At 48.5% G+C, this 25,064-nt stretch overlaps 1 protein-coding gene across 1 annotated transcript in view; it reads left to right on the top strand.

Moving 5' to 3' along the window:
* LOC115091127 overlaps positions 1-25,064 on the top strand; it is a 394,241-nt gene that overhangs the window by 126,870 nt on the left and 242,307 nt on the right. The window contains exons 3-4 of the mRNA XM_029601056.1: positions 1,937-2,013; positions 2,591-2,722. Coding sequence (XP_029456916.1) covers positions 2,655-2,722 — 68 coding nt within the window. The 5' untranslated portion in view covers positions 1,937-2,013; positions 2,591-2,654. The remainder of the gene's footprint in view (positions 1-1,936; positions 2,014-2,590; positions 2,723-25,064) is intronic.

Below are 25,064 nucleotides of genomic sequence, written 5' to 3'. Positions count from 1 at the left end.
TTCCTTGTTTGGTTAAGATCCTGCTCATTTTGGAATTTTTGAAGGATGGATTGAGTAAAGGGTTGGTCCTTAATTCATTAAAGGTACAGGAGGCTGCTCTTGCCTATTTCCATTGTCACGTGGATAGTGGACCCTTGTCAGCTCATCCAGATGTGGCCCGTTTCTTGAAAGGAGTGAAGCATCTTCGTCCTCCCTTGCAGTTACCGGTGCCCTTGTGGAGTCTTAATCTAGTTTTGGATTTTTTAGTGGACCCTACTTTTCGGCTGAATTGTAAACTTTCCTTGAGGTTACTGACCTTGAAAACGGTATTTCTTGTGGTAATTTGTTCTGCGCAATAAGTATCCGATCTGCAGGCTTTGTCTTGCTGGGAGCCGTTTCTATGAGTGCCTCTAGGAGTGATACAGCTATGTACTGTTCCTTCTTTTTTGCCAAAAGTGGTCTCGGATTTTTACTTGAATCAGTCTATTTCCCTGCCATCTTTGGACAGGAAAACAAATGCGAAGGAATATTGCCTGCAACACTCCGTGGATGTCAAGAGGCATTCTTGAATTTGGAGGTTTCTAGACCTCTCAGGAAAACAGATCGCTTGTTTGTTCTCCATGGTGGGAGTAAACAGGGTGAGCCGGCGTCATGGGCTACAGTAGCCCGCTGGATTAAGGAGGTAGTCATGACCGTGTATATGGATGTGGAGCAGTTGTTACCTAGTCAGGTTAGGGCTTATTCCGCTAGGGCTCAGGCAGTGTCATGGGCAGAAGTTAGATTGTTGTCTCCCGTCGACATTTGCCGAGCTGCGACGTGGTCCTCTTTACACACCTTTTCCAGGCATTATTGCCTGGATGTGCAGGCATGGGAGGACACAGCCTTCTCATGTGCAGTTTTGACTGGACCGTGGGCAGCCTCCTGCCCTGTTCGGGAGTAGCTTTGGTATATCCCACTGGTTTCAGATTCACCTGTCCATATGCTAAGAAAGGAGAAATTATAACTTACCTGATAATTTCCTTTTCTTTAATAAGGACAGGTAAATCCACCTTCTCACCCTTGGCTGCCGGATGGTGGTGCTCTTGTCCTTCTGTGTGTCTGCGTGTTCCAGAGAGTACTGGTAAGTGTTAATCCAGTTCCTAGACTAGTGTTATTACACTTTTTGTCTGAACTCAGTGTTTTCCTGTTTGCTGAGCGCTGGAATGATTATCTGTTAATAATCAAAATTTGTTAGTTTGTCCACAGTTGGCTTTTGCAGAGAATACTGGCGGGCTGATATCACTGCAGAAGTATATGTACTGTGATGTCAGCTTTGCTCCGTCTCTATCTGCTGGCAGAGGTGCATAATCCACTGGTTTTGGATTCACCTGTCCTTATTAAAGAAAAGGAAATTATCAGGTAAGTAGTTATTTCTCTTTTAAAAACATGGCTCATTAAACAGGTCTTTGGAGGATAATAAGCCTAGTATATTGACAAGTTGAGCCTTATTAAAGAAAGTGGTATATCTTATGGAAAGTTGGAAGCTATGTGTGGATATATGCTGTTTACATTTAGAAAATACATGTTTTATATTTATTTCGTATATTTTTATTACAAACTGCCATGATCTGTGGAGTGTGTGGTTCATAAATGACTTTTAAATATATAAATAAATAACATGCATCATACCAGAGATGACTGTGTTTACAATGCATTTTGGTAGTGTGGAGTTCTAGGATCTTTACTGCTCCGAGTGAAAACTGAATACTCTGCAGGCTGTGATATTTTGAATTAGCTACTACAAGAATTATCCAAGGATGGTGTTGTAGACATGCTATTAAAGATCATTGTTACTGCCTTGAGATTTTTATTAACAATAGTATGATGACATTTTATAATTTATATAGGATTTGGTTAATGTAGGAGTAATAACGTGAGCAACCTTGCTTACTACATATTTTTCTTTCTTTCTATTTAGCAAATAGTTCTGAAGTGTTTGGAGCCGGAGTTAGAAAGACCAAGACCTCATCGATGCTCGATTACACAGGGAGTTAGGCAAGTCCCATCTTATACTGTAACTTGAGCATCAAAATCATACATAACATGCTACCTTCTCTGTGTTCCCTTTTATAGATTTTAGGGATGTGTGTCAAGGATTTGGTTGATTTGATTTTTTTCATTCTGGACCAACACTTAGAGGTCCATATTCAACTGCTGTGCAGCTCTGCTAATTAGCTGGATAAACATATCTGGCTAACTAGTGCTGTATATTCAGCGGTACAGCCACACCACTGAATATACCTGGATATCCTAAAATTAGCTAGATAAGTTTATCCAGCTAATTTTAGGACAGGTCTATGGGCCAACCAGGTTTAGCTGAATAAGTTATCTGGCCAACTCTGAATATGGGAACTAGTAGATAATTTATCCAGCTAATTCAATTCCTCCCCAGAACATCTCTGGACTGCTCCTGGAACACTCCTGAGTTATCTGACCAAATTCTAGCTGGCTAAATAAGATAAGAGGCCACATTTTTTATTTAGTTGGATAACTTCTTAGTTTATCCAGCTAAATGTGTGTGAATATAGACCTCAGTGTTAATGTTTCTGATCATTATTTGTTGTCTCTTTAGCAAGAAGTTAGTCTCAGGAAACCAGGAGCCCGCAAGACCTCAGTCTGCTCTTTCTTACTTCAGAATGCCATCGCAGAGGATTCTGGATCTTGCAAAACCTAGAAGAGATTTCTCAAAACAAGAAATAAACAGGTTGGTTGTATTATAGTTTTTTACTTTTAAAACCTGCAGTGGCTGAGTCACCAGTTATTTGTTTAACAATCTTCTTATATGTGTGTGTCACTTCAGTCAAATCAATTATATAAACTAATACATATATGGATGGCATTCACTTTATAAATATGTTACATTTACTCCTGTTATTACTACTTCAGGCTATTTTGGTTTGACTGTAGCTGGCAGAGCACCTTTGTGATGTTACCAAGTGGCCAATCTGGAAGCTTGTGAGCAGTATGATAAATGTAGATTTTCAGGTTTAGTGCCATAGAAAAGCAGATCCTGGCACACAATAGACAATTATTATTTCTAGTGGAAAATGTTTTCATAGAATACCAGAGCATTCTGTGCCCCATGTATCAGCTTTCTGACAGCAGATATAAAGCATTTGCTGCAGTAGAACTATAGGACTTTAAATAAAAATCCAACCCCTTCTTCCACCACCACCCTCCTCCCTCTTAAAAAAAAAAAAGAAAGAAAAAAAAAAGAAAATGAAAAGCAGCATTAAAAGTATTCCACAGGGGCTGAGGAGAACCTGGCTTTACCTGCTGCTGGAACTGAATTTGAAATTACCTGCTGCTTCCGCCCAACTGAGATCCCTAGGGGTGAGGATGGTCCTGGCCCCGATGGAGTTCCCACGTGCCCTATCAAAGTCATCAAAGAGGGCCCGGAAGGGTTTAAAACCAACTCCTCCTGCGGCGCGAAGTCTCCACCGGCGCGTGCCGAAGCTGCGCACCAAAGGGGCGTGCGGCTTTGTCTTGGACTGAAGGAAAAATTACTACCTGTGATTTTACAAATCAAGATTTCTTGGACTGCTAGTAAGTTTGCATTTGTTTACCTTGATTTTTCTATCTCCTACAGCCCCTTCAAGCTAATTTGTTTAAGCAGAGGAGGTTGTAAAGAAGTGATATCCATTTCTTATTTACTTGGTAATTTTATCCCAAGACTGGAGTGATATGTTACATACTAAAAGAAAGGCCAGGTTCAGGGAGACTTTAACATGAACACCTGAGCCCATAACATCTCAACCTAGGATCTCAACTTTTTTTGCACCAATGCTGGGTATGAATCCGGAGGATAGGGCAGCTGCAGAAGCCGAGTCGGAGTGGGAGTCTGCTCTGCTGGCCGAGGCAATATCACTTAGCCCCGGAGCTCCTAGTACTCCCTCTCCACCTGTACATCTGAAGTTGGGGCTTTCTAGTCCTTTGTTAGGGACGGATAGTCCTGACAATATATCATCTCTGAGAATGGAAGGTGGTAAGAGTGGAGACCAGGCTGTGGGAGGTAAAGATGAGCCCAAACAGGAGGAGAACATAATTATACCTCAAGATATACCTGAGGTTACTTTAGGCTCATTATGGACTGCGATAAAGTCTCTGGAGAAAGCTATTGTAAATTTATCTCAGAATATTATGAATACCCAGCAGAGTTTTTGTAACTTGGAGGACTCAGTCGCCTTAAATAAATCAAATATAGTAAAATGTGAAAAACGTTTAGAGCAAATAGAGGTATTTCAACAGAAATGTGTTAAATCTGAATTTCCTAGCATGTAACCAGATGGACTCAGGACCAATGGGTATAGTGTACTCGTGATAGCAGATGGGAGACGGAGCCAGATTTCAAAGCTGACGTCAGCCTACATATACCCGTGCAGGAAGCTTAGCTCTTCAGTATTTCTCAGTCTCCTAAGCAGATAGGGACACTACACTCACTAGAATAGTGTTAGAAATTTTAAAACAAAGAAGAAAGAAAACTTACCTCTACGAGACAAGCCCCGCTCTCCTGCGGTGATACCTAATGGTCCCTCCCCCAGTCGAGAATTCCTGAGGTGATTTCCGAGATCCCTCAGAGGCAAATCTCGGTCCGGTAGCCGGCTCCTGGCGTGGACTTAGCCCTCAGGGTGGCTGAGAGGCAGCGGGTGCAAAATCGAGCGCGGCGGTGAAGATAATTCCCTCTCCTCCCGGAGCCGGAGACCGCCTGGCACGAGACTGGGAAACTCCGAGAGCAGGTAAGGTAGAAACCTCTCTTAAAGTCTCTGGTCTCCGAAGCTCAATTTGCTGCACAGATCGTCCCTTCTGGCATCTGTTACATCGGGTTGAGCAGCCCCATCGGGCTAGACCCCGAACCGGTGCGAGGGTCCACACACGTGGAGACCTTCCTGGGGGGTCGCCATCTTGTCCGCGTGGTCGTCGGCGCTATTTCCCCTTCTTGACCACCGTATTGCCCGCTCAACTGAGTCGTGCACACAACCGACTTGTGCGCACAGCGACACGCATAACAGTGCCGGGCACATAGCGGCCCGCGTAAACGGCCCGAGCGCACAAATATTGCCGTGCGCACAACGGTGCGCACATCTCAGCCAGGCGCACATGCACTTCTTTAGGCATTCCGCACGCACATCTTCGATGCACCCGGAGTGCTCAACCAAGCCTCCTGGCTCGTGTTCCTACACGCACAGACGAGTTTTGAAGCTCACCACGAGCACAAATCCTGGCACCGCCTGCCAAGAAGGCCAAGGGACAAGCCCTCTGCCCAGCCTGCCACCTGAGAGTTGCGCAACCAGATGTGGCCTCCTCCCTATGCCAGCAGTGCGAAGAGGCTCAGGGGGAACCAAACAAGGTCCCTCACGGCCAGTAGAGGGATCTGGATCCACTAATGATAGTATCCCGGACCTCTGTATCTCCAACTCTGCTCCTACACAGGAAGACATCTCTGGGGCCTCCACTATAACACCCCCTGGAATCAACATGGACCCAGGGACTTTTTCCTGAGTGGAATTCTTCAAAGGGCTACAAACCTTTGCCCAAGCGCACTCGGTGCCGACTGCGACCCAGTCCCAGTTGCCACCAGAAACGCAAGACGTTCCAAGTATCTTTACATAGACGATGTCCAAATCCTCATCCCGATTAAAGACTCTCTTCAAAAAACTTTCAACCACTGGACCACCTGTCTTCAAGAAATTAACCAACTACTTTCCTCTCTCAACCTGGTCCTAAACAGCGACAAAACCGAGATTCTCATCATCTCAAAGGAAATCCTCACCACTCCACCACCCTCTTCCTATTCTATCAACTCAACTATTAAATCATCACCTTTCGTCAGAGATCTAGGCGTGATCCTAGACAACCAGCTTAACCTAAAGAACTTCATGAACACCACCGTGAAAGATTGTTTCTTCAAATTACAAGTCCTCAGAAACTTAAAACCACTCCTTCATTTCCAAGATTTCAGATTGGTGTTACAAGCCATCATCCTGTCAAAACTGGACTATTGTAACTCCTTCCTGCTCGGGCTCCCAGACAACACCATAAAACCTCTTCAAATGGTTCAAAACTCAGCAGCCAGGATCCTCACCAACACCAAAAAGAGGGATCATATCACCCCCACTCTGCCACACCTCCACTGGCTTCCCATCAGGTACAGGATACTCTTCAAAGTCCTCACGATCATTCATAAAACCAAACACAACCTAACCTCCCTAGAGACCACTATTCAATTCACACCACATACCTCTTCCAGACCAATTAGAAGCGCCTACAAAGACACTCTGTTTGCCACACAAGCTAAATCATCCTTTAGAAAGAGGGCCATTTCGACAGCAGGTCCTCATCAATGGAATGCATTACCTCTGGACCTCAGGCAAGAGCATTGCCCATCTTCTTTCAAAAAAAGACTTAAAACATGGCTATTCAGCCTAGCCTTCCCTGACTCTTAATTCCGTCCTACCAAACTCTAGACTCCTGCCATCACAGACTCTTATTTCCAGTCATTTCAATCTCTTAATTCCCACTGCTGACACCCCAGTCAGTCGACACAGTCAGTCTTTTCGCTTATTATGTTTCTAATTCATCCTTCCCACGCGTTCCTCTAATTTGCCATGTTATGTTATGACATAACGGGACTGGTTATTTTGTCTCAGTTATTTGTCCTAAATGCTCTCCTAAGATACCTGTATCACGATATATTACGATATGTTGAGTTATAATACATGTTAGTTCTGGTTAGACCTGTTACGATATGTTAAGTTATATGCTTTGATAAGTTACATGTACTATATGTTCAAGTTATAACACATTCCATATTCAATTCCCTTCACTGTTCTATGTAATGCTCCTTAGCGAATGTTTTAGTTATATTGTAAACCGGTGTGATTTGTACTTGTACAGGAACCTCGGTATAGAAAAATTAAAAATAAATAAATAAATACCTCTCGGGCCCATCGAGACGTGCCCTTCCTAACAAGAGCCTCCCTACCGGGGATACAGACACCTCTGAGGACGAGGCTGACTCCCTGGAGGAAGGAGAAATCCCCCCAGGAATGGAACTGTACTGAACCATGCTGCGATTCTTCTCCAAAGCCAAGTTACCAGATCTCGTGTCTCAGACCCTGAAGACGCTGGACATTCCAGGCACGGACCCCACAGCGGAACCAAAGATAAACCCCATCTTGGTCTCCCTCTGTCAGACCTCCTGCTATTTTCTAATGTTGCAAGCGGTACAGCAACTGATTGACCTGGAATGGAATGCCCCAGAGACCAACTTCAAAGGAGGACAGGCCCTAGAAGCCCTATATCCCTTGGAACCCGCAGCTAAGGAACTCCTGTAGCTCCCAAAGGTGGACGCAATGGTCTGCGCAACCTCCAAGTGCACGACCATTCCTGTCAAGGAAGAGCGGCACTAAAGGATGCCCAGGACAGATGACTGGAATCCATCCTTAAACAGTCCTTTGATGTAGCAGCAATGACTCTTCAGATTGCTTCCTGCTGTGCCGTGGTGACACATTCTTGTTTGCACTTCTCCAGAGATGCAACCACACCGGTTGAGACAATGGAACCAGCGGTATCATTCCTCACGGATGCAACCTCAGACCTAGTGCGCACCTCTGCCGGGAACGTCGCCTCGGCAGTAGCAGCCAGAAGACCTATGGCTCCAAAACTGGTTGGCCGACACTACATCCAAAGCGAACCTCATGAGGATGCCCTTTAAATAATCTTGCTTGTTTGGAAGCGAATTGGAGAAGCTAGCCAACAAATGGGGCGAATCTCCAGTACCTCGCCTACTGGAGGACAGGAACAAAAGAAACCAGCGCTCCTCCCCCCGAAGAACCAAGGGCAGAGGAGCTCAGCGCTTTAGACCATACAAGAACACACACTACCAAGCACCTTGCCCCGCAGGCAGGGCTCAGTCCTTTTGGAACAAACACAACAAGAGGGGAGCAGGCTCAGGGACAGGTCCCTGAGCCTGTCCCCGGCCGCACCCCACAATGAGAATCAACAGACCCATCCACCGGAAGAAGTCATAGGGGGCAGACTTACCCTCTTCTACCAAAGATGGGTCGAGATAATGTCAGACAAGTGGGTCCTAACCATCATTCGAGAGGGATACTATCTGGACTTCCACAGCATCCCTCCAGACAAATTTGTGAGATCACCGTGCCATGCCCTCTCCAAGAGGACGGCAGTGGAAACCACACTGATGAAGCTACTCAGCCTAAAGGCAATAACTCCGGTGCCCACACACCAACAAAATACTGGTCACTATTCCATCTATTTTATCGTTCCCAAGAAGGAAGGAACGTTCTGGCCCATCCTGGACCTCAAGCCCGTCAGTTGTTACCTGTGGGTACCACACTTCCACATGGAAACTCTGCTCAGTCATTAGGGCAGTACAGCCGGGAGAATTCCTGACCTCAATGGATCTATCCAAAGCCTATCTCCACATACTGATCCATCAAAACCATCAGCACTTCCTACGCTTTGCGATACTGGACCATCATTACCAGCTCTGGGCGCTACCCTTCGGACTAGCCACCGCCCCTCGGACCTTCACCAAAATCATGGTGGTAGTGGCGGCAACACTGAGGAAAGAAGGAATCCTCATATATCCTTACCTGGACAATTGGCTAATCAGGGCAAAATCTCCAGAGGAAAGTCACCAGGTGACCTCCAGAGTCAAGAATCTGCTGCAGAATCTCGGGTGGGTCGTCAACACAGCCAAGAGCTGCCTGCAGCCCTCCCAATCGCTAGAGTTCCTGGTAGTCCGGTTCGACACCAAGCAAGACAAGGTTGTCCTTACCAGTCAAAGTTCTGGAAACTTTGACAGAAGTTTTCCGTGATTGGGCTCCATCCTGATTATGTCACCCATATGTGAGGACTAACATCCTGCTGTCCTGTGAGAACAACTGTTACAGGTAAGCAACATTTGCTATACTGCAGAGGCAACCCCGAGGGGCAGAGCTGCATAGCTAGGAAGGTACTGATGCGATGATGTAGGCTAACCCACTGCTCGGGGAAGCCCAAGTCGGGTCTCCAGGTAATGACGTAGGCAATCCCGAGAAGAGGGGAAGCACGGACAGTCTCTGGAGTAGAACATAGGCACTGCCCTGAGGAGCGGGGAAGCGCAGACAGTCTCTGATGTAGAACGTAGGCACTGCCACGAGGAGCGGGGAAGCGTGGAGATAGGTCTCCCAAGTGGTGAGAGCATTCCCAGAGGCAACTCCGAGGTGCGGGAACCCGGCAAGTAGGACTCCTGGAAGGTGCAGGGCTAGCCCGAGGAGCAGGGGATGCCAGGAGACCAGGTCTCTGGAGTCAGTGCACACAGGCCCCTGAGGAGCGGGTACCTGAGCCAGGGTCCAGAGTCCAAGAGGGGTTCGAGACAGTCACCAGAGGTCCGAGGAGACAGGAGATAGTAGAGTAGCGATGGAGCTCGATGCCAAGTTGGCTACCAGGGGGCGAAGGTGGTGCTTAATAACCTGACCCAATAATGTCATCGGTCAGGGACGCCCCTGAGGTTCCTGCCATAGCAACTTCAAAAGAGGGCCTGGTGGCACGCGCGCCTAGGAAGGCCAGGAGTTGGCGTGGATGGCGACGGCATCCCAGCCACCACGAGGAACCAAGAGATACGCTTTGGTAGAGGCTAGCCCCCGCTGCAAGCAGGCCCGGAGAGGGAAGTAGGGCAGCACAAGACGTGAGTAGACGTGGTCGCAGCCGTCTGCGACCAACGGTCATAACACAGACCTTCAGATATCTAAAAGGCATTAATAATGCACAAACTTCAAACCTTTTCTGTTGGAAAGGAAATTATAGAACTAGGGATTACAAAATGAAACTCCAGGGGGGGGGGGGGGCAGAATATTTCTTCACAGAGCGGGTGGTGGATGCCTGGAAAGCCCTCCCAGAAGAGGTGGTGAGGATGAAAACAGTAAATTAATTCAAAAGTTTACTTCTTTACCAATTTCAAGCCTTTCGAGATGCGCAATATTTATCCTTTGCCCTGTTACATTCATTAACTGTTCTCATCCTCTTTTTGGAGAGTATTCTAGGCATCCACCACCTTCTGTGTGAAGAAATATTTCCTGAAGTTGGTTGAGTTGTCTCCCCTGGTTAGGTCCTGTTGATGGGGGATATAAATCTACCAGATGTAGACTGGAGGGCACCAACTGTGGGATCAACTAGAAATAGGGGGGTACTGAAAACTTGCAAAAAGTCTCTCTCATGCAACTAGCTGATAAGCTTACTTGTGGTGAGGCAACATTGGACCTGACATTGACAAATGGAAACGATATCACTGAGGTGATGCTAGGGGACAATCTGGATTCCATGCAGTTCAGTATAAAACACTGGATCAAAATCAAACTGTACTAGAACAGGCCGGATTAACTTTAAGAAAATGAGTAAATATGTTAAGGAAGCCTTGCTGGAGTAGGTGGATATAAGAAATACAGAAGAACTATGGACAGCAATAAAATAGAGCATTGAAATGACAATAAATGATCATATCAGGCATGTTAGGAGGAAGAAGAGATCACTGTGGTTCAGTAAAGAAGTAGGAAAAAAAAGTAAGTGTAAAAAGAATAGCGTTCAGGAAATACAAATAGACACAGGAAGAGAACTTCCCTCCTCCCGGAGCAGGGCGCGACGTCACGTCTTGAGCGGCCAATTGCACGCTTTCCCCGTGCAGGTGGCCATCTTCGTCGGGAGGAGCTATGAGCGCATGTGTTCCTGATGATGGCTTCAGAAAAGTAAGTTGGCAGGCGTCCAAAAGCGACTTACTTTTGGGATCTTGACAGATCCCAAAAGTAAGTCGCTTTTGGAAAAAAAAAAACCAAAATTGCTTTTGTTTTTTTTTTGCTTCGCCGCTATCTCCGCCGTTGCTTCGCCGCTGTCTTCGCCGTTGTCAGTGTCTATTCTTCCCTCCTCCTGGAGCAAGGCTGAAAAAGCAGCTCCGGGAGGAGGGAAGAACTGAAGCGGCGAAGCAACTTACTTGCACGGGGGAAAGCGGTCTCTGTGGCAGCCCCAGTCCTCTCCCCTCCTCCCGAAGCCAAAAAAAAAGCGAAAAAAACGTTGCAGCCCCCCTCCGGACATCGGGAGCAGGGGAGAGGACTGGGGCTGCCACGGAGACCGGCACCCATGATCGCGGCCGGGGCAGGTGAACAGGGGCTGGGGGAAAGCTTGCCATCTACCCTTACCCCTGCCTCTACCGCAGGGGTCAGGGTAGGCGGTAAGTTTGCAGGTTAAACGCGCGACAAAACGGCAGGGAAAACTAGCGATAGTCGGGGCGCGGGTTACGGGATGCTAGGGAATAGCTAATTGGCTCGTTTGCATGCAATATCGAGCTAATTCGCTCGTTTGCATGCAATATACATGCCGCGGGCGGAAGGGATTGCCCGGGGAATTTAGGACGCGGTAGGAGTAGGTTAAAGGGGATTCGGGATCGCAGGAAGGGCTAACGCGGCCGGAACGTGAGTTAAAAGCGGCTTAGGAGCAGGGTAAACGCGGCCGCACTTTACAGGATAGGCCTGTTAATTTTTCTGATCAATGAATGTTCTGCTAGAAATTCACATTTTTTACTATTGAGTGATTTTAATTTCATGCAGATGAGCCCAGTACATCATCTGAATTTAAGTTGGTTTTTTTTTTTGCCATGGCTGATTTATTGCTGACACAATGGATTTCATTAGCTACACACAAGGATGGTCTATAATTAATCTTATTTTTACATCAGATAAAATTCCTTATCTAATTCAATAAAAACTTGTTTTTTTTTATCATGGACTGACCATGTATAGATAACTTTTCTCTTGCTTTACATAATATCGTATAACTTGTGTTATGTAGGCCTCGAAAGGGCCTTGCATTCTGTTGAGAACAGTGTTTTAGTGTGCCCATGGGCCTCAGCCTGACCCAGACCTTCTAGGCCGAGCCAAGGGTTGACGGTGGCTCTGCGTGGCTGAACAATCTTGCCCTTGGCCAGGCTGGCAAGCTCCCAAGGCCAACATCTGAGGATATTGGAAGTTGAATGGTCCTCCGACCATTCCAGGCCCTTTCGGACCTGCTGCGAGCAGCATGGAGCAGCAGGCCTGGCCTGAGGTTGAGGGCAGATGGGCCTTGACATGAAGACAAGAAGATTGATGCAATGGCATCACATGGCACGAAGACACTTGGGCTGAAGACATGACACCAGGACTATGAAGACGTGACACCAGGATCGATGCAGACGGCATCGCAGACGAGATACTTGGGATTGATGCAGACGGCATCGCGGACTAGACACTTGTAACTTGACTATGGCTGGGAAGACATTTGCATTGTCTCTCAGGGCGCCCTACTCAGCCCACCTTCACGGGTGCACCCAATGGGCTGGTCACGGACCTCCCTGTCCGCTACGCGCCCTACACAGCCCCAAGAGGCTGGTCACGGACCACGAGAGGAACGGGACAGATGCAGGAAACAGTCCAGTCACGACGGAGCCATAAGTCGCCCGGAGCTCCACAATGGCTGGCGGGGCATGACGGCTCAGGAGCACAGGACAGACGTCCATCAGCAGGCTAGTCCACTCAGGCACACATCATCCGAGGGACCCTCGGCCTACCGGTACCAGAAGGCTCAAGAGCAAAGACGAGACGCAGGAACAGGACATCCCGGAACTTGGAACATCAGGAACGGAGGAGCAGGACGAGACACCAGGACATGAAGATCGGGACACCTGGACGAGGACCTCAGGTACGAAGACTTGACAAGGTACAACGGACAAGACGAGGAGCTCCACGAGAGTAGAAGACCTTACACTGGCTCTGGCAGGCAGGAGCCTCCAGAGCGAAGTCACCTTGATGCAACGCCCAGAACAACTGACGGAGCAGCCCTTTATAGGGCTGAAGCAGGAAACAGTCACAGAGGTGGGGCCAGGACACTTCCTGTGTCTGGCCCTTTAAATGTTGAAGAGAGGCACGCGCCGGCGCCTAAGGAGCAGGAAACAGGGGCTGTGCAGGACCATGGCCAGCGGCCTGCACAGCGTCTGTGCGTCAGACGCAGGCAGGGCCTGAGGAGCAGGCCCTGACGTCGGCAGCGGCTCCAGCCGCTGCGGGGAGCCCCAGGGGCGGCTCCAGCCACCGGATGGCACCGGGGCTTGCGGCCTAGCGCCGTGAAGATGGAGGAAGCATCGGGGGCGGTCCCAGCCCTGTGGGGAAAAGCAGGAAGGCCGCGGCTCCGACCACGGAGCAGAAGAGGATCCAGGGCGGCCTCCGGGCCACGTAGGCAGGCAAGACTGCGGCTCTAGCCACATGCGAGGCCCAACGGTGGCGTCCTGCCGTGTTGGGAGAAGAACAGCAATGTGGTAAGAGTCTGCTCGCGGGGAAACCCGCGGGCAGCGTGGTTCATGACAAATTGCTAGCAAAAAAGGAAAAAATCCTTAAGCATAATACAGACAATGTTGACATTGAAAAATTGGCACACGCCATTGAAATTCTGGAAGATTTTTGCAGTTCCTCCTTGGATGAGAAAATTTCTGTTTGGCATAACAAATTAATGGCTCTTCTTGACCAAATTAACCCTATGCATTATTGTACTTTGAATAATAAAAACAACTTTTCTCTTATAACTGAGTATGTTTGTAGACCCTAGATTGGGGTGAGAGCTGACTCCACCCACAGGGAGGAGCCCTGTGGGGACTCACCACGATAGGTGTGGCCTCATCTGAGACGGACACAACAGCAAAGAGACTTTATTATACTGGAGCGTAGGATAACCCACCAAGTGGGAAGAGAGAGACACAGTCCAGAGGAATGGGTAGCTCACTGATGATATTCCCAGTAGTGGTCCGCAGAGCGGGGTACGCCGGGGAATCCATCTTTTGATGGAACTTCCTATATCAATCTTGTAGTGGTTCGCAGCGCAGGGTACGCCGAGAATCACAGGAGGATGTTGCGAGTGAAGCAGGAGGTCAGCAGAGCTGATTAGCAGATGGTACTCACTCTGAAGTATGCAAGGAGGGTTGCTGAGGCGATCACGGTAGTGGCTCGAGGCATGGGTTACACCGGAGGTTCCGTCAGCTGAAGGTAGTGAAGTCACAAGGCTGAACCAGACAAAGCCCAGAGTAGATGTAGAGAGACTCCAGGCAGAAAGGCCCTCCGAGTAGCGGATAGCCAGACTGTGACAAGGCCCCCGAGGAGCGGGTACCTAAAGCGTTCAAGTCTCTGGGTCAGGAATGAGTTCAGCGTAGTGAAGCAGGCGTCTCCGTAGGAGTACAATTCAGCAGGAAGGAAGTCCTTGCTAACTCTTAGGTAGCTCAGTTTGGCTGGTTCAAATACATGCAGGCAGATGACGTCATGCGGAAGGGACGCCCCCGAGGTTCCTGCCATGACGTGTATAAAATGGGGCCTGGTGCGCACGAGTGCCTTAGGTAATGCCCGATTCAAGATGGTGGACAGAATTGCCCACGCTGTCTCAGGAATGCTGAGGAGAGCGACATGAAGACAACAGTCCGGTTAGCCTGACTTCAGTGCAAGAAAAATCATGGAAAGTATTCTAAACATCAAAATCACAGAACATATAGAAAGACATGGTTTAATGGAACAAAGTCAGCATGGCTTTACCCAAGGCAAGTCTTGCCTCACAAATCTTCACTTTTTTGAAGGAGTTAATAAACATGTGGATTTTCAGAAGGCATTTGACAAAGGTCCTCATGAGAGGCTTCTAGGAAAAATAAAAAGTCATGGGATAGGTGGCAATGTCCTTTCGTGGATTACAAACTGGCTAAAAGACAGGAAACAGAGAGTAGGATTAAATGGACAATTTTCTCAGTGGAAGGGTTTGGGCAGTGGAGTGCCTCAGGGATCTGAATTGGGACCCTTACTTTTCAATATATTTATAAATGATCTGGAAAGAAATACGACAAATGAGGTAATCAAATTTGCAGATGATACAAAATTGTTCAGAGTAGTTAAATCACAAGCAGATTGTGATAAATTGCAGGAAGTCCTTGTGAGGCTGGAAAATTGGGCATCAAAATGGCAAATGAAATTTAATGTGGAGAAGTGCAAGGTGATGCATATAGGGAAAAATAACCCATGCTATAGTTACACAATGTTAGGTTCCATATTAGGTGCTACTACTGTTGCAGTCTGGGTAGCTGCAGTCCAGGTGTGAACCCTTGAGCCGAACTACCCTGAAGGCAGAGTAGGTCGGGAGGCGGAGCCACAGGCAAGATCTTCACCCGGGAACCAGGAACCCCCCAGGAGGAGCCCGTAGGGTCCTAGAACCTTGGGACTTAGGAGCACAGTAACAGTCTCTATAGGAAGAAGGCCTGGGCAAGGAGTAAACCACAGAGTCCCGTGTACAGTGAGCTGGAAGGCCCGGAGAGAGCAGGGCGGTAGAAGTCCAGAAAGAGTCTCTAGCTTGCAGTGAGTAGAAACAGTCTGAAAGCAGGTCCTGGGCTGTAGATGCAGTGAAGCGGAGCCGGAAGACCCGGGGCAGAGTCGGTAGCGTATTGGAGACTGTAGCAAGCTGGACGCAGGACTGGAGTCTGTAGCGGGGAACCGAGCTGGAACGGATGGTGAGTAGGAACGGAGACGAACCCCAGACAGGCAGGTAGCCAGTAGAAGCAGAATCAGGCACAGGCAAGGTCGGAGGCTGGCAGCAGGCAGAAGCGGAGACGGGCACACGCTGAGGTCAGTGGCAGGCGGCAGGCAGAAGAGAAGTCGGGCACACACTGAGGTCAGAGGCAGGCGGCAGGCAGGAGCGGAGTCAGGAACAAGCAGAGGTCAATGGCAGGCGGCAGGCAGAAGCGGAGTCAGGAACAAGCAGAGGTCAACCGGAACGTAGAACAGACAAAGTGCAACTAAGAACTACTAACAGTAGCGACCCTCGTTGCAAGGCAATGAGTAGGCTGGCGAACGCCGGTTAAATCAGGCTTGGGGCGTGGCGTTGTTAACCCAGGCGGGGCCAGACTTCCGGTGGCCGTGCGTCCATAATGCGCATTCTTGTGTGCGTGGCAGCAGAGCGATGATCTGGCAATGGTGTACGCCCTGAAGGCCTAGCGGGACCGCGGGAGCGGCGTTTCCAGCACTGGAGGTGAGCACCAAGCAGAGCAGATAGAGGGGAAGCTGTGGAGACCGCAACAGTACCCCCCCCTTTACGGCCCCTTTTGAGCGGACCCGGTTTTTCAGGATGGTCTCGGTGGAATTGGTGCAAGAGATCCTTATCCAGAATATTCCAGCTGGGCTCCCAGGTGTTATCCTCGTCACCACAGCCCTCCCAGGCCAGTAGATACTCCCATCTGCGGTTGTGAAATCGGATATCCAGGACGTCTCGTACTTGATATGTAGGATCATCGTCAATGGTTGTGACCGCAGGATCCGCAGGCGTACGATGATACCGGGAGAGAACTACCGGTTTGAGCAGTGAGGCGTGAAACACGTTGTGTACTCGGAAGGAAGGGGGTAGCCGAAGCCGATAGGATATCAGGCCCACCCGTTCAGCAACTTGAAATGGACCACAGAACTTCGGAGCAAATCTTCGAGAGGGAAGTCGAAGGAGCAGGTTCTTCGTACTTAGCCACACTCTATCCCCAGGTGGGAATATGGGGGCTGGTCGACGATGATGGTCGGCCGTCTGCTTAGCCCTTGCGGCCGCACGGAGAAGGTGTTTTCGTGTCATGTGCCACAAGGCTTGGAGTTGCTGGGCCGTTACTTGCACCGCAGGTGAGACACTGGGAGCCTCTAGCGGAAGTGGTGGTCGTAACGGTTTACCATATACCAGGTGGAAGGGAGACTTGCCCGTAGCAGCATGGACTTGGTTGTTATATGCGAATTCGGCCCAGGGCAAGAGCTCTGACCAATTGTCTTGCCTCTCATTAACGAAGGCCTGGAGGTATGCCTTTAGGGTCCTGTTCATCCTCTCGGTCTGTCCATTGCTCTGAGGATGGAAGGCAGTGGAAAAACTTAGCTTTACCCGAAAGCATTTACAGAGGGCTCTCCAGTAGCGGGCCACAAACTGTGAACCTCTGTCCGAGACGATATCCTGAGGGAGACCGTGGAGCCTGAACACATGTTGGGCGAACAGGTGAGCTAACTCAGGTGCAGGGGGAAGCTTAGGCAGAGGAACAAGATGAATCATTTTTGAGAAATGGTCAACTGTGACCCAGACGACCATATGTCCCTTGGATGGAGGCAGGTCAACTATGAAGTCTGTAGCTATATGGGTCCATGGTTCGGTCGGAAGCGGGTGCAAGAGACCGTATGGAGAGCCAGGATTGGGTTTCTGGCGAGCACAGGTTGGGCAAGAAGCTACATAAGAGGCGACATCACGCCGGATGTTGGGCCACCAGTAATACCGGTTAACGAGCTCCAGGGTCCTCTCCCGTCCAGCGTGTCCTCCGATCAAGGAGTCGTGGGCCCAACGCAATGCGGTCAAGCGGTCCCAGCACGAGAGCACCGTTCTATCTTGTGAGAGGATGGTCATTGCTGAGAGATGAACCTTAGCGGGATCCAAGATGAATTGTGGTGGCTCAATGTCTTCCTCAGCACAGGAGGTGCGAGACAGGGCATCGGCCCGGATATTCTTAGCAGCAGGACGGTATTGTACAACAAAGTCAAATCGACTGAAGAACAAGGCCCAGCGGGCTTGGCGGGGGTTCAGTCGTTGAGCCTGGGTCAAGAATTCTAAATTTTTATGATCCGTATAAACAGTGGTGGTGTGTAAGGAGCCTTCGAGCCACTGTCTCCATTCCTCGAAGGCGAGTTTTATCGCCAGCAACTCTTTATCTCCAATGGAGTAATTACTTTCAGCGGCTGAGAACTTCCGGGAGAAGTATGAACAAGGAAGAAGTTGTCCAGCGTCAGAGTGCTGGCTGAGGACTGCCCCCACAGTGATACTGGAGGCATCAACCTCCACGATGAACGGTCGTGAAGGGTCCGGTTTGTCGGAGACAAACGTCTGAGAGGAAGGCCTCCTTGAGATCAGAGAAAGCTGCCACTGCAGCATCCGGCCAGTGTTTAACATCTGCTCCTTTGCGGGTCAAGGCTGTAAGAGGAGCCACACGGTGAGAGTAACGTGGAATAAAATGTCTATAAAAGTTTGCAAAGCCCAGGAAGCGCTGGAGGGCTTTGAGACCCGTTGGCTGGGGCCATTTCGTGATGGCGGCTACCTTCTCTGGATCCATACGAAAGCCAGCTGCTGAGATAATGTATCCCAGGAAAGATAGAGACTCGGCTTCAAAGACGCATTTCTCGAGCTTGGCATATAGTTGATTAGCCCGGAGGGCCTGAAGAACCTGGCAAACATGCTGGCGGTGAGAGTCTATATCTTTGGAATAGATGAGGACATCATCCAAGTAGACTATTACGTGGGAATGGAGCATCTCTCGAAGCACCTCGTTCATGAGGTGCTGGAAGACGGCGGGGGCATTACAAAGCCCAAAGGGCATCACGAGATACTCGTAATGCCCATCACGCGTGTTGAATGCCGTCTTCCATTCGTCCCCGGGACGGATATGGACGAGGTTATAGGCCCCTCTAAGGTCCAATTTAGTAAAGATGCGAGCCCCTTGGAGACGATCCAGTAGTTCCGGGATGAGCGGGAGTGGATAGCGGTTCCGCTTGGTGATGGCGTTAAGACCGCGGTAGTCAATACACGGTTGTAGTGAACCGTCCTTTTTGCCCACATAAAAGAATCCAGCTCCCGCCGGTGACCGGGATGGGCGAATAAACCCCTTGGCTAAGTTCTCGGAGATGTACTGAGACATTGCCTTAGTCTCTGGCAATGAGAGAGGATATACACGGCCACGAGGCGGGGTGGTACCGGGAACCAGATCAATGGGACAGTCAAACGGTCTGTGTTCTGGAAGGATCTCCGCCATCTCTTTGGAGAAAACATCTTGGAAACTTTGGTTGGCCTCAGGCAGGAGATGCGAGGAACAGAGATACAGAGAGTTGAGAGGACGGGGAAGGTGTAAACAACGGTCAAAGCAGGCAGGACCCCAGCTAACAAGCTAGAAGTCATCCCATCTAATGACGGGAGAGTGCTGTCGAAGCCACGGAAGTCCCAGCACCAGTGGATGTACAGCTCGTTCCAGGACGAGTAAGGAAATCTCCTCAGAATGAAAGAGACCCATCTGCAAAGTCACAGGTCTCGTGGAGCGAGAGATGACTCCAGACAGCAAGGTCCCTCGGATCGAAGAGATGCGTAGAGGAGGATTCCTCGGTTCCGTAGGCAGGCCCAGCTGTGTCACCAGCTCGGCCACGATAAAGTTCCCCTCGGCCCCAGAATCGACAAAGGCCCGAATCTGGACCTCCCCGCCGGGGTATTTGAGGGTTACAGGCAGAGTGCACAGAGGAGCGGATCCGGTAGCGCCTAGGTGTAGCTCCTCGGTATAACCTAGGCACGGGTGTTTCCCGGACGCTCAGTGCAAGATGACAGAAAATGTCCTTTACCTCCACAATATAGGCAGAGGCCTAAGGAGCGCCGACGGCTCCTCTCTTCCGAAGTAAGTGGTGACCTGCCCAGCTGCAAAGGTTCAGAAGCAGGGCTGGCAGCAGGGGAAGTCCTTTGCAGAGGAGACCTGGAGGAGACAGGCAGGTGCTGCTGGCTCCTATTAGCCTGTCGAAGTTCTCTGTCCCGCTGTTGAAGACGGCGGTCAACCTTGCTTGCAATGTTCATTAGGTCGTTCAACTCCTCAGGAATCTCCCGTCCTGCCAGTTCATCTTTAATCCGACCAGCCAAGCCTTCAAGAAAGATCCCTTTTAAACAGTCATCCTGCCAACCCAGTTCCATGGCCAGGGTTCAAAAATTGATAATGTACTCGGCTACCGGACGCGAGCCCTGCCTGAGGTGCAGGAGTTCTGAAGCCGCCGCGGGCTGGCGTACAGGATCATCGAAGGCTAGTCGAAGCTGAAGAAGGAATTCCTGAAGATTTTGTAGCATTGGATCGGAGCGTTCCCACAATGGTGAAGCCCATTCAAGCGCCTTGCCATCCAATAAGGAAACAATATAGGCCACTTTAGCCGCCTCAGTGGGGAAATGGGATGGTAGCAGGGTGAACCGTACTTGACACTGGTTCAGGAACCCACGGCAGGTCTTGCTGTCCCCAGCGTACCTGCTGGGAGCTGGCAACTGTGTATTGGAAATAGGGACTGGTACAGAAGGCCCTTGATGAGTAGAAGCGTCAAGACGAGAAACCAATTGGTCCACTGTAGCTGCAAGGGTATCAATACAATGTTGCTGGTGTTGGAGACGAACCAAAACCTCCTCAGAGACCACTTCACCTGCCGGAAAGCAAGGAGTAGGTGGTGTCCCCAGATGTTCAACCAACCCTTGCATGGATTCCAGCACTAGATCTACCTCCTGTATCTGTTGCTGCATAGAAAAATGTATTTGCTGGGCCATTTCCGGCAGGACTGGGGGCATCGACGACTCCGCCGAGTCCATGGCCTTGCAAACTGTTGCAGTCTGGGTAGCTGCAGTCCAGGTGTGAACCCTTGAGCCGAACTACCCTGAAGGCAGAGTAGGTCGGGAGGTGGAGCCACAGGCAAGATCTTCACCCGGGAACCAGGAACCCCCCAGGAGGAGCCCGTAGGGTCCTAGAACCTTGGGACTTAGGAGCACAGTAACAGTCTCTATAGGAAGAAGGCCTGGGCAAGGAGTAAACCACAGAGTCCCGTGTACAGTGAGCTGGAAGGCCCGGCGAGAGCAGGGCGGTAGAAGTCCAGAAAGAGTCTCTAGCTTGCAGTGAGTAGAAACAGTCTGAAAGCAGGTCCGGGGCTGTAGATGCAGTGAAGCGGAGCCGGAAGACCCGGGGCAGAGTCGGTAGCGTATTGGAGACTGTAGCAAGCTGGACGCAGGACTGGAGTCTGTAGCGGGGAACCGAGCTGGAACGGATGGTGAGTAGGAACGGAGACGAACCCCAGACAGGCAGGTAGCCAGTAGAAGCAGAATCAGGCACAGGCAAGGTCGGAGGCTGGCAGCAGGCAGAAGCGGAGACAGGCACACTCTGAGGTCAGCGGCAGGCAGAAGAGACGTCGGGCACACGCTGAGGACAGAGGCAGGCGGCAGGCAGGAGCAGAGTCAGGAACAAGCAGAGGTCAATGGCAGGCGGCAGGCAGAAGCGGAGTCAGGAACAAGCAGAGGTCAACCGGAACGTAGAACAGACGAAGTGCAACTAAGAACTACTAACAGTAGCGACCCTCGTTGCAAGGCAATGAGTAGGCTGGCGAACGCCGGTTAAATCAGGCTTGGGGCGTGGCGTCGTTAACCCAGGCGGGGCCAGACTTCCGGTGGCCGTGCGTCCATAATGCGCGTCCTTGCGCGCGTGGCAGCAGAGCGATGATCTGGCAATGGCGGACGCCCTGAAGGCCTAGTGGGACCGCGGGAGTGGCGTTTCCAGCACTGGAGGTGAGCACCAAGCAGAGCAGATAGAGGGGAAGCGGTGGAGACCGCAACAACTACCCAAGAAAGAGGTCTAGGTGTCATAGTGAATAACACATTGAAATCGTCGGTTCAGTGTGCTGCGGCAGTCAAAAAAGCAAACAGAATGTTGGGAATTATTAGTAGGGATGTGAATCGTTTTTCAACGATTAAAATTATCGTCAGATAATTTTAAAATCGTCCAAAATCATTAGAGTACACGATACAATACAAATGCCCCCGATTTATCGTCAGGGGCATTTGTATTGTATCGTTAAATAGGGCGCGGGCCGTATGACATAGTGAGGGCAAAGGTAGCGCCGGCGCCATTTTGAAGATTGGCAACACGGCCCGCGTGCAGGAGGTCGCTCCCGGACCCCCGCTGGACTTTTGGCAAGTCTTGTGGGGGTCAGGAGGCCCTCCCAAGCTGGCCAAAAGTCCCTGGGGGTCCGGGGGCGATCTCCTGGATGCGTGACGTCGGGAACCAGGAACCAAAATGGCGCTGGTGCTACCTTTGCCCTGTCACATGATAAGGGCAAAGGGCCACTGGCGCCATTTCTCTCAACGCAGCCGTGGCCAGAGAGAGGGAGATCGCGTCGGGACCCCCCCCACTGGACCCCAGGTAATTTAAAACATTTTGAGGTGGTTCGGGAGGTGGGGGATTTGTTTTAAAGGTTCGGGGTGGGTTTTAGGGTTTTTTGGTGTGCCGGTTTTCCCGCCTTCCCCCGATTTACGATTTTTAACGATTTTTTAAAAAACAACAACACGACGATAAGATTTCCCTCCCTCCCAGCCAAAATCGATCGTTAAGACGATCGATCACACGATTCACACCCCTAATTATTAGAAAGGGAATGGTGAATAAAACGGAAAATGTCATAATGCCTCTGTATCGCTCCATGGTGAGACCGCACCTTGAATACTGTGTACAATTCTGGTCGCCGCATCTCAAAAAAGATATAATTGCGATGGAGAAGGTGCAGAGAAGGGCGACAAAAATGATAAAGGGAATGGAACAACTCCCCTATGAGGAAAGACTAAAGAGGTTAGGACTTTTCAGCTTGGAGAAGAGACGGCTGAGGGGGGATATGATAGAGGTGTTTAAAATCAAGAGAGGTCTAGAACGGGTAGATGTGAATCGGTTTTTTACTCTTTCGGATAATAGAAAGACTAGGGGGCACTCCATGAAGTTAGCATGTGGCACATTTAAAACTAATCATAGAAAGTTCTTTTTTACTCAGCGCACAATTAAACTCTAGAATTTGTTGCCAGAAGATGTGGTTAGTGTAGTTAGTATAGCTGTGTTTAAAAAAGGATTGGATAAGTTCTTGGAGGAGAAGTTCATTACCTGCTATTAATTAAGTTGACTTAGATAATAACCACTGCTATTACTAGCAACGCTAACATGGAATAGACTTAGTTTTTGGGTACTTGCCAGGTTCTTATGGCCTGGATTGGCCACTGTTGGAAACAGGATGCTGGGCTTGATGGACCCTTGGTCTGACCCAGTATGGCATGTTCTTATGTTCTTAAGAGGCAGAGGTCACCAATTGTCTGAGAATTACTGGTGCACGCAAAAAGGAGGTGAGCCACAGAGTTTGCAGCTGTCTGTGACCGGGCGCAACATTTTCATTGGTATAAAGTAGGTCTTACAAGTTTGAAAAGGCTGTTAAGACATCAAGAAAGGAAGTGGCAGAAGGGTAGGCTAAGAAAAGGTCTTAATCATTATCTCTTAGCAATAAAACAGGCAAAAAGGGAATATTACAGGAAGATCTTAGATAAAATTAGCAATAGACCAAAGAAGCATTTTTAACTTATATCTAATTTTCCAGATTAGGTTATAGCACTACTGTTGCTACAAACTTAACTACTGATAATTTTGCTTATGCGTTTGATAACAAAATTAAATTGATTCATGCTGAATTATTCACATTTCTAACACCCTTAGAAGCGCCTTCCATGTCTGATGAAAGTCTGATCTCTACTGGTAAGCTCTTCTCCTTTAACAAAGTTAAATTAGCTAGCCTTCAACTTATCCTCAATCAGTTGAATACTACATCCTCCATTCATGAACCTCTCCCATTGAAATAGATTAAGAACTCTGACTTAGGGTCTCGCCCTTTTCTACTAGATATCATTAACACTAGTCTAAAAGTAGTATTACCTGTGTCTCTAAAAACAGCAACAGTTCATCCTACTTTGAAAAAACAACACTTGGACCCTGCTATACCAGTAAATTATCACCTTCTTTCCATTTTTCTCCTGTTGTCCAAGATTATTAAAAAGTAGTACAAATTCAACTTTCAGGTCTTCTCGACAAAATGCTAGTTTTGCATCCAAGGCAATTGGCTACAGGAAAGGTTTCAGTGCTGAGATAGCTTTAGCCACTCTTATTACAGAAATAGCAAACCACCTTGACAATGGCAATATGGTTCTATTGGTCAGCTTCGATATGAGCATGGCATTTGACCCAGTTGACCATCAGCTTTTATTAATAGACTGTTTGATATACGCTTATGTAATCAGGTTTCAAATTGGCTTAAATCATTTCTCGAGGATTGGGCTTATCAAGTGTCTTGGTTTTCTTCTTCCTCCCAAATCAGTCACATCAATTATGGGGTCCCTCAAGGTTCGATATTATCTCCAGATCTTTTTAATTTGTATGAGAGTGGCTAGAGAAATCAAGTCTTGGCTTCTCAAGCTGTTTTTATGCAGTTGACATTCAGATTATTGCTACTTACTTATTTATTTATTTATTTATTTATTTATTTAGAGATTTTTATATACCGCGGCACATAAGAAGATACATCACCGTGGTTTACAATAAACAATAAATTAGCAACAGGCTTTACAGATAACAGGCTTTACAGACAGTAAACAATAAAATAGTAACAGGCTTTACATACAAAAATGATTTCGGATGTAAATAAATAATATAAATCATTTACAACTATTAAAAAACCATAGAAAAATATAAATCAAAAAAAGGAGCTGAAGATATAACAGGTAATAAAATTGATAAAAGGACTATTCTATTATTTAAAACCAAATTAGAGATCATAAACAGGGAGTGATCGGGAGTAAAGGGAGAAGGATAATTTAGAGGGAGGAAGATAGGTAATAGGAATAGGAGCAGGAGCAGGGAGCTAGTTAAAACTAGACAATTAAACGGCATTTCAGATTAATCGGAGATCATTGTGTGAACGCTTGTTCAAACAACCACGTTTTGAGACTTTGTTTGAATTTCTTATGGCAGGGTTCAAGACGCAGGTCAGTGGGCATCTTGTTCCAGTTAATTCCAGCTCCTCCTTAATGCACTCACTCATTTTGAGCCAACTTGACTACTGCAATTATCTGTTGTATTGTCTCCCATCATATCAAATAAGTTTACAGCTGGTCCAAAGTACAGCCGCAAAATTAATCTTCTGGAAGCAATCTTTTGACCATGTCATTCCATTGTTAAAACATCCTCATTGGCACCCAGTTTCATTAAGGATTCAATTTCAAATGGTTCAAATCGTTTCTAGATAACAGGTTCTACAAGGTCAAAGTGAACAACAAAGAATCTCACCCCATAGAATCCAAGATGGGAGTACCGCAAGGATCCTCACTGTCACCCACACTTTTCAATATCTATCTTCTCC

The sequence above is a fragment of the Rhinatrema bivittatum genome, chromosome 1 (genome assembly GCF_901001135.1).
Source record: "Rhinatrema bivittatum chromosome 1, aRhiBiv1.1, whole genome shotgun sequence".
Lineage (NCBI taxonomy): Eukaryota > Metazoa > Chordata > Amphibia > Gymnophiona > Rhinatrematidae > Rhinatrema > Rhinatrema bivittatum.
The sequence above is the reverse complement of the archived record's forward strand: the minus strand, read 5'-3'. Positions and strand labels throughout refer to the sequence as shown.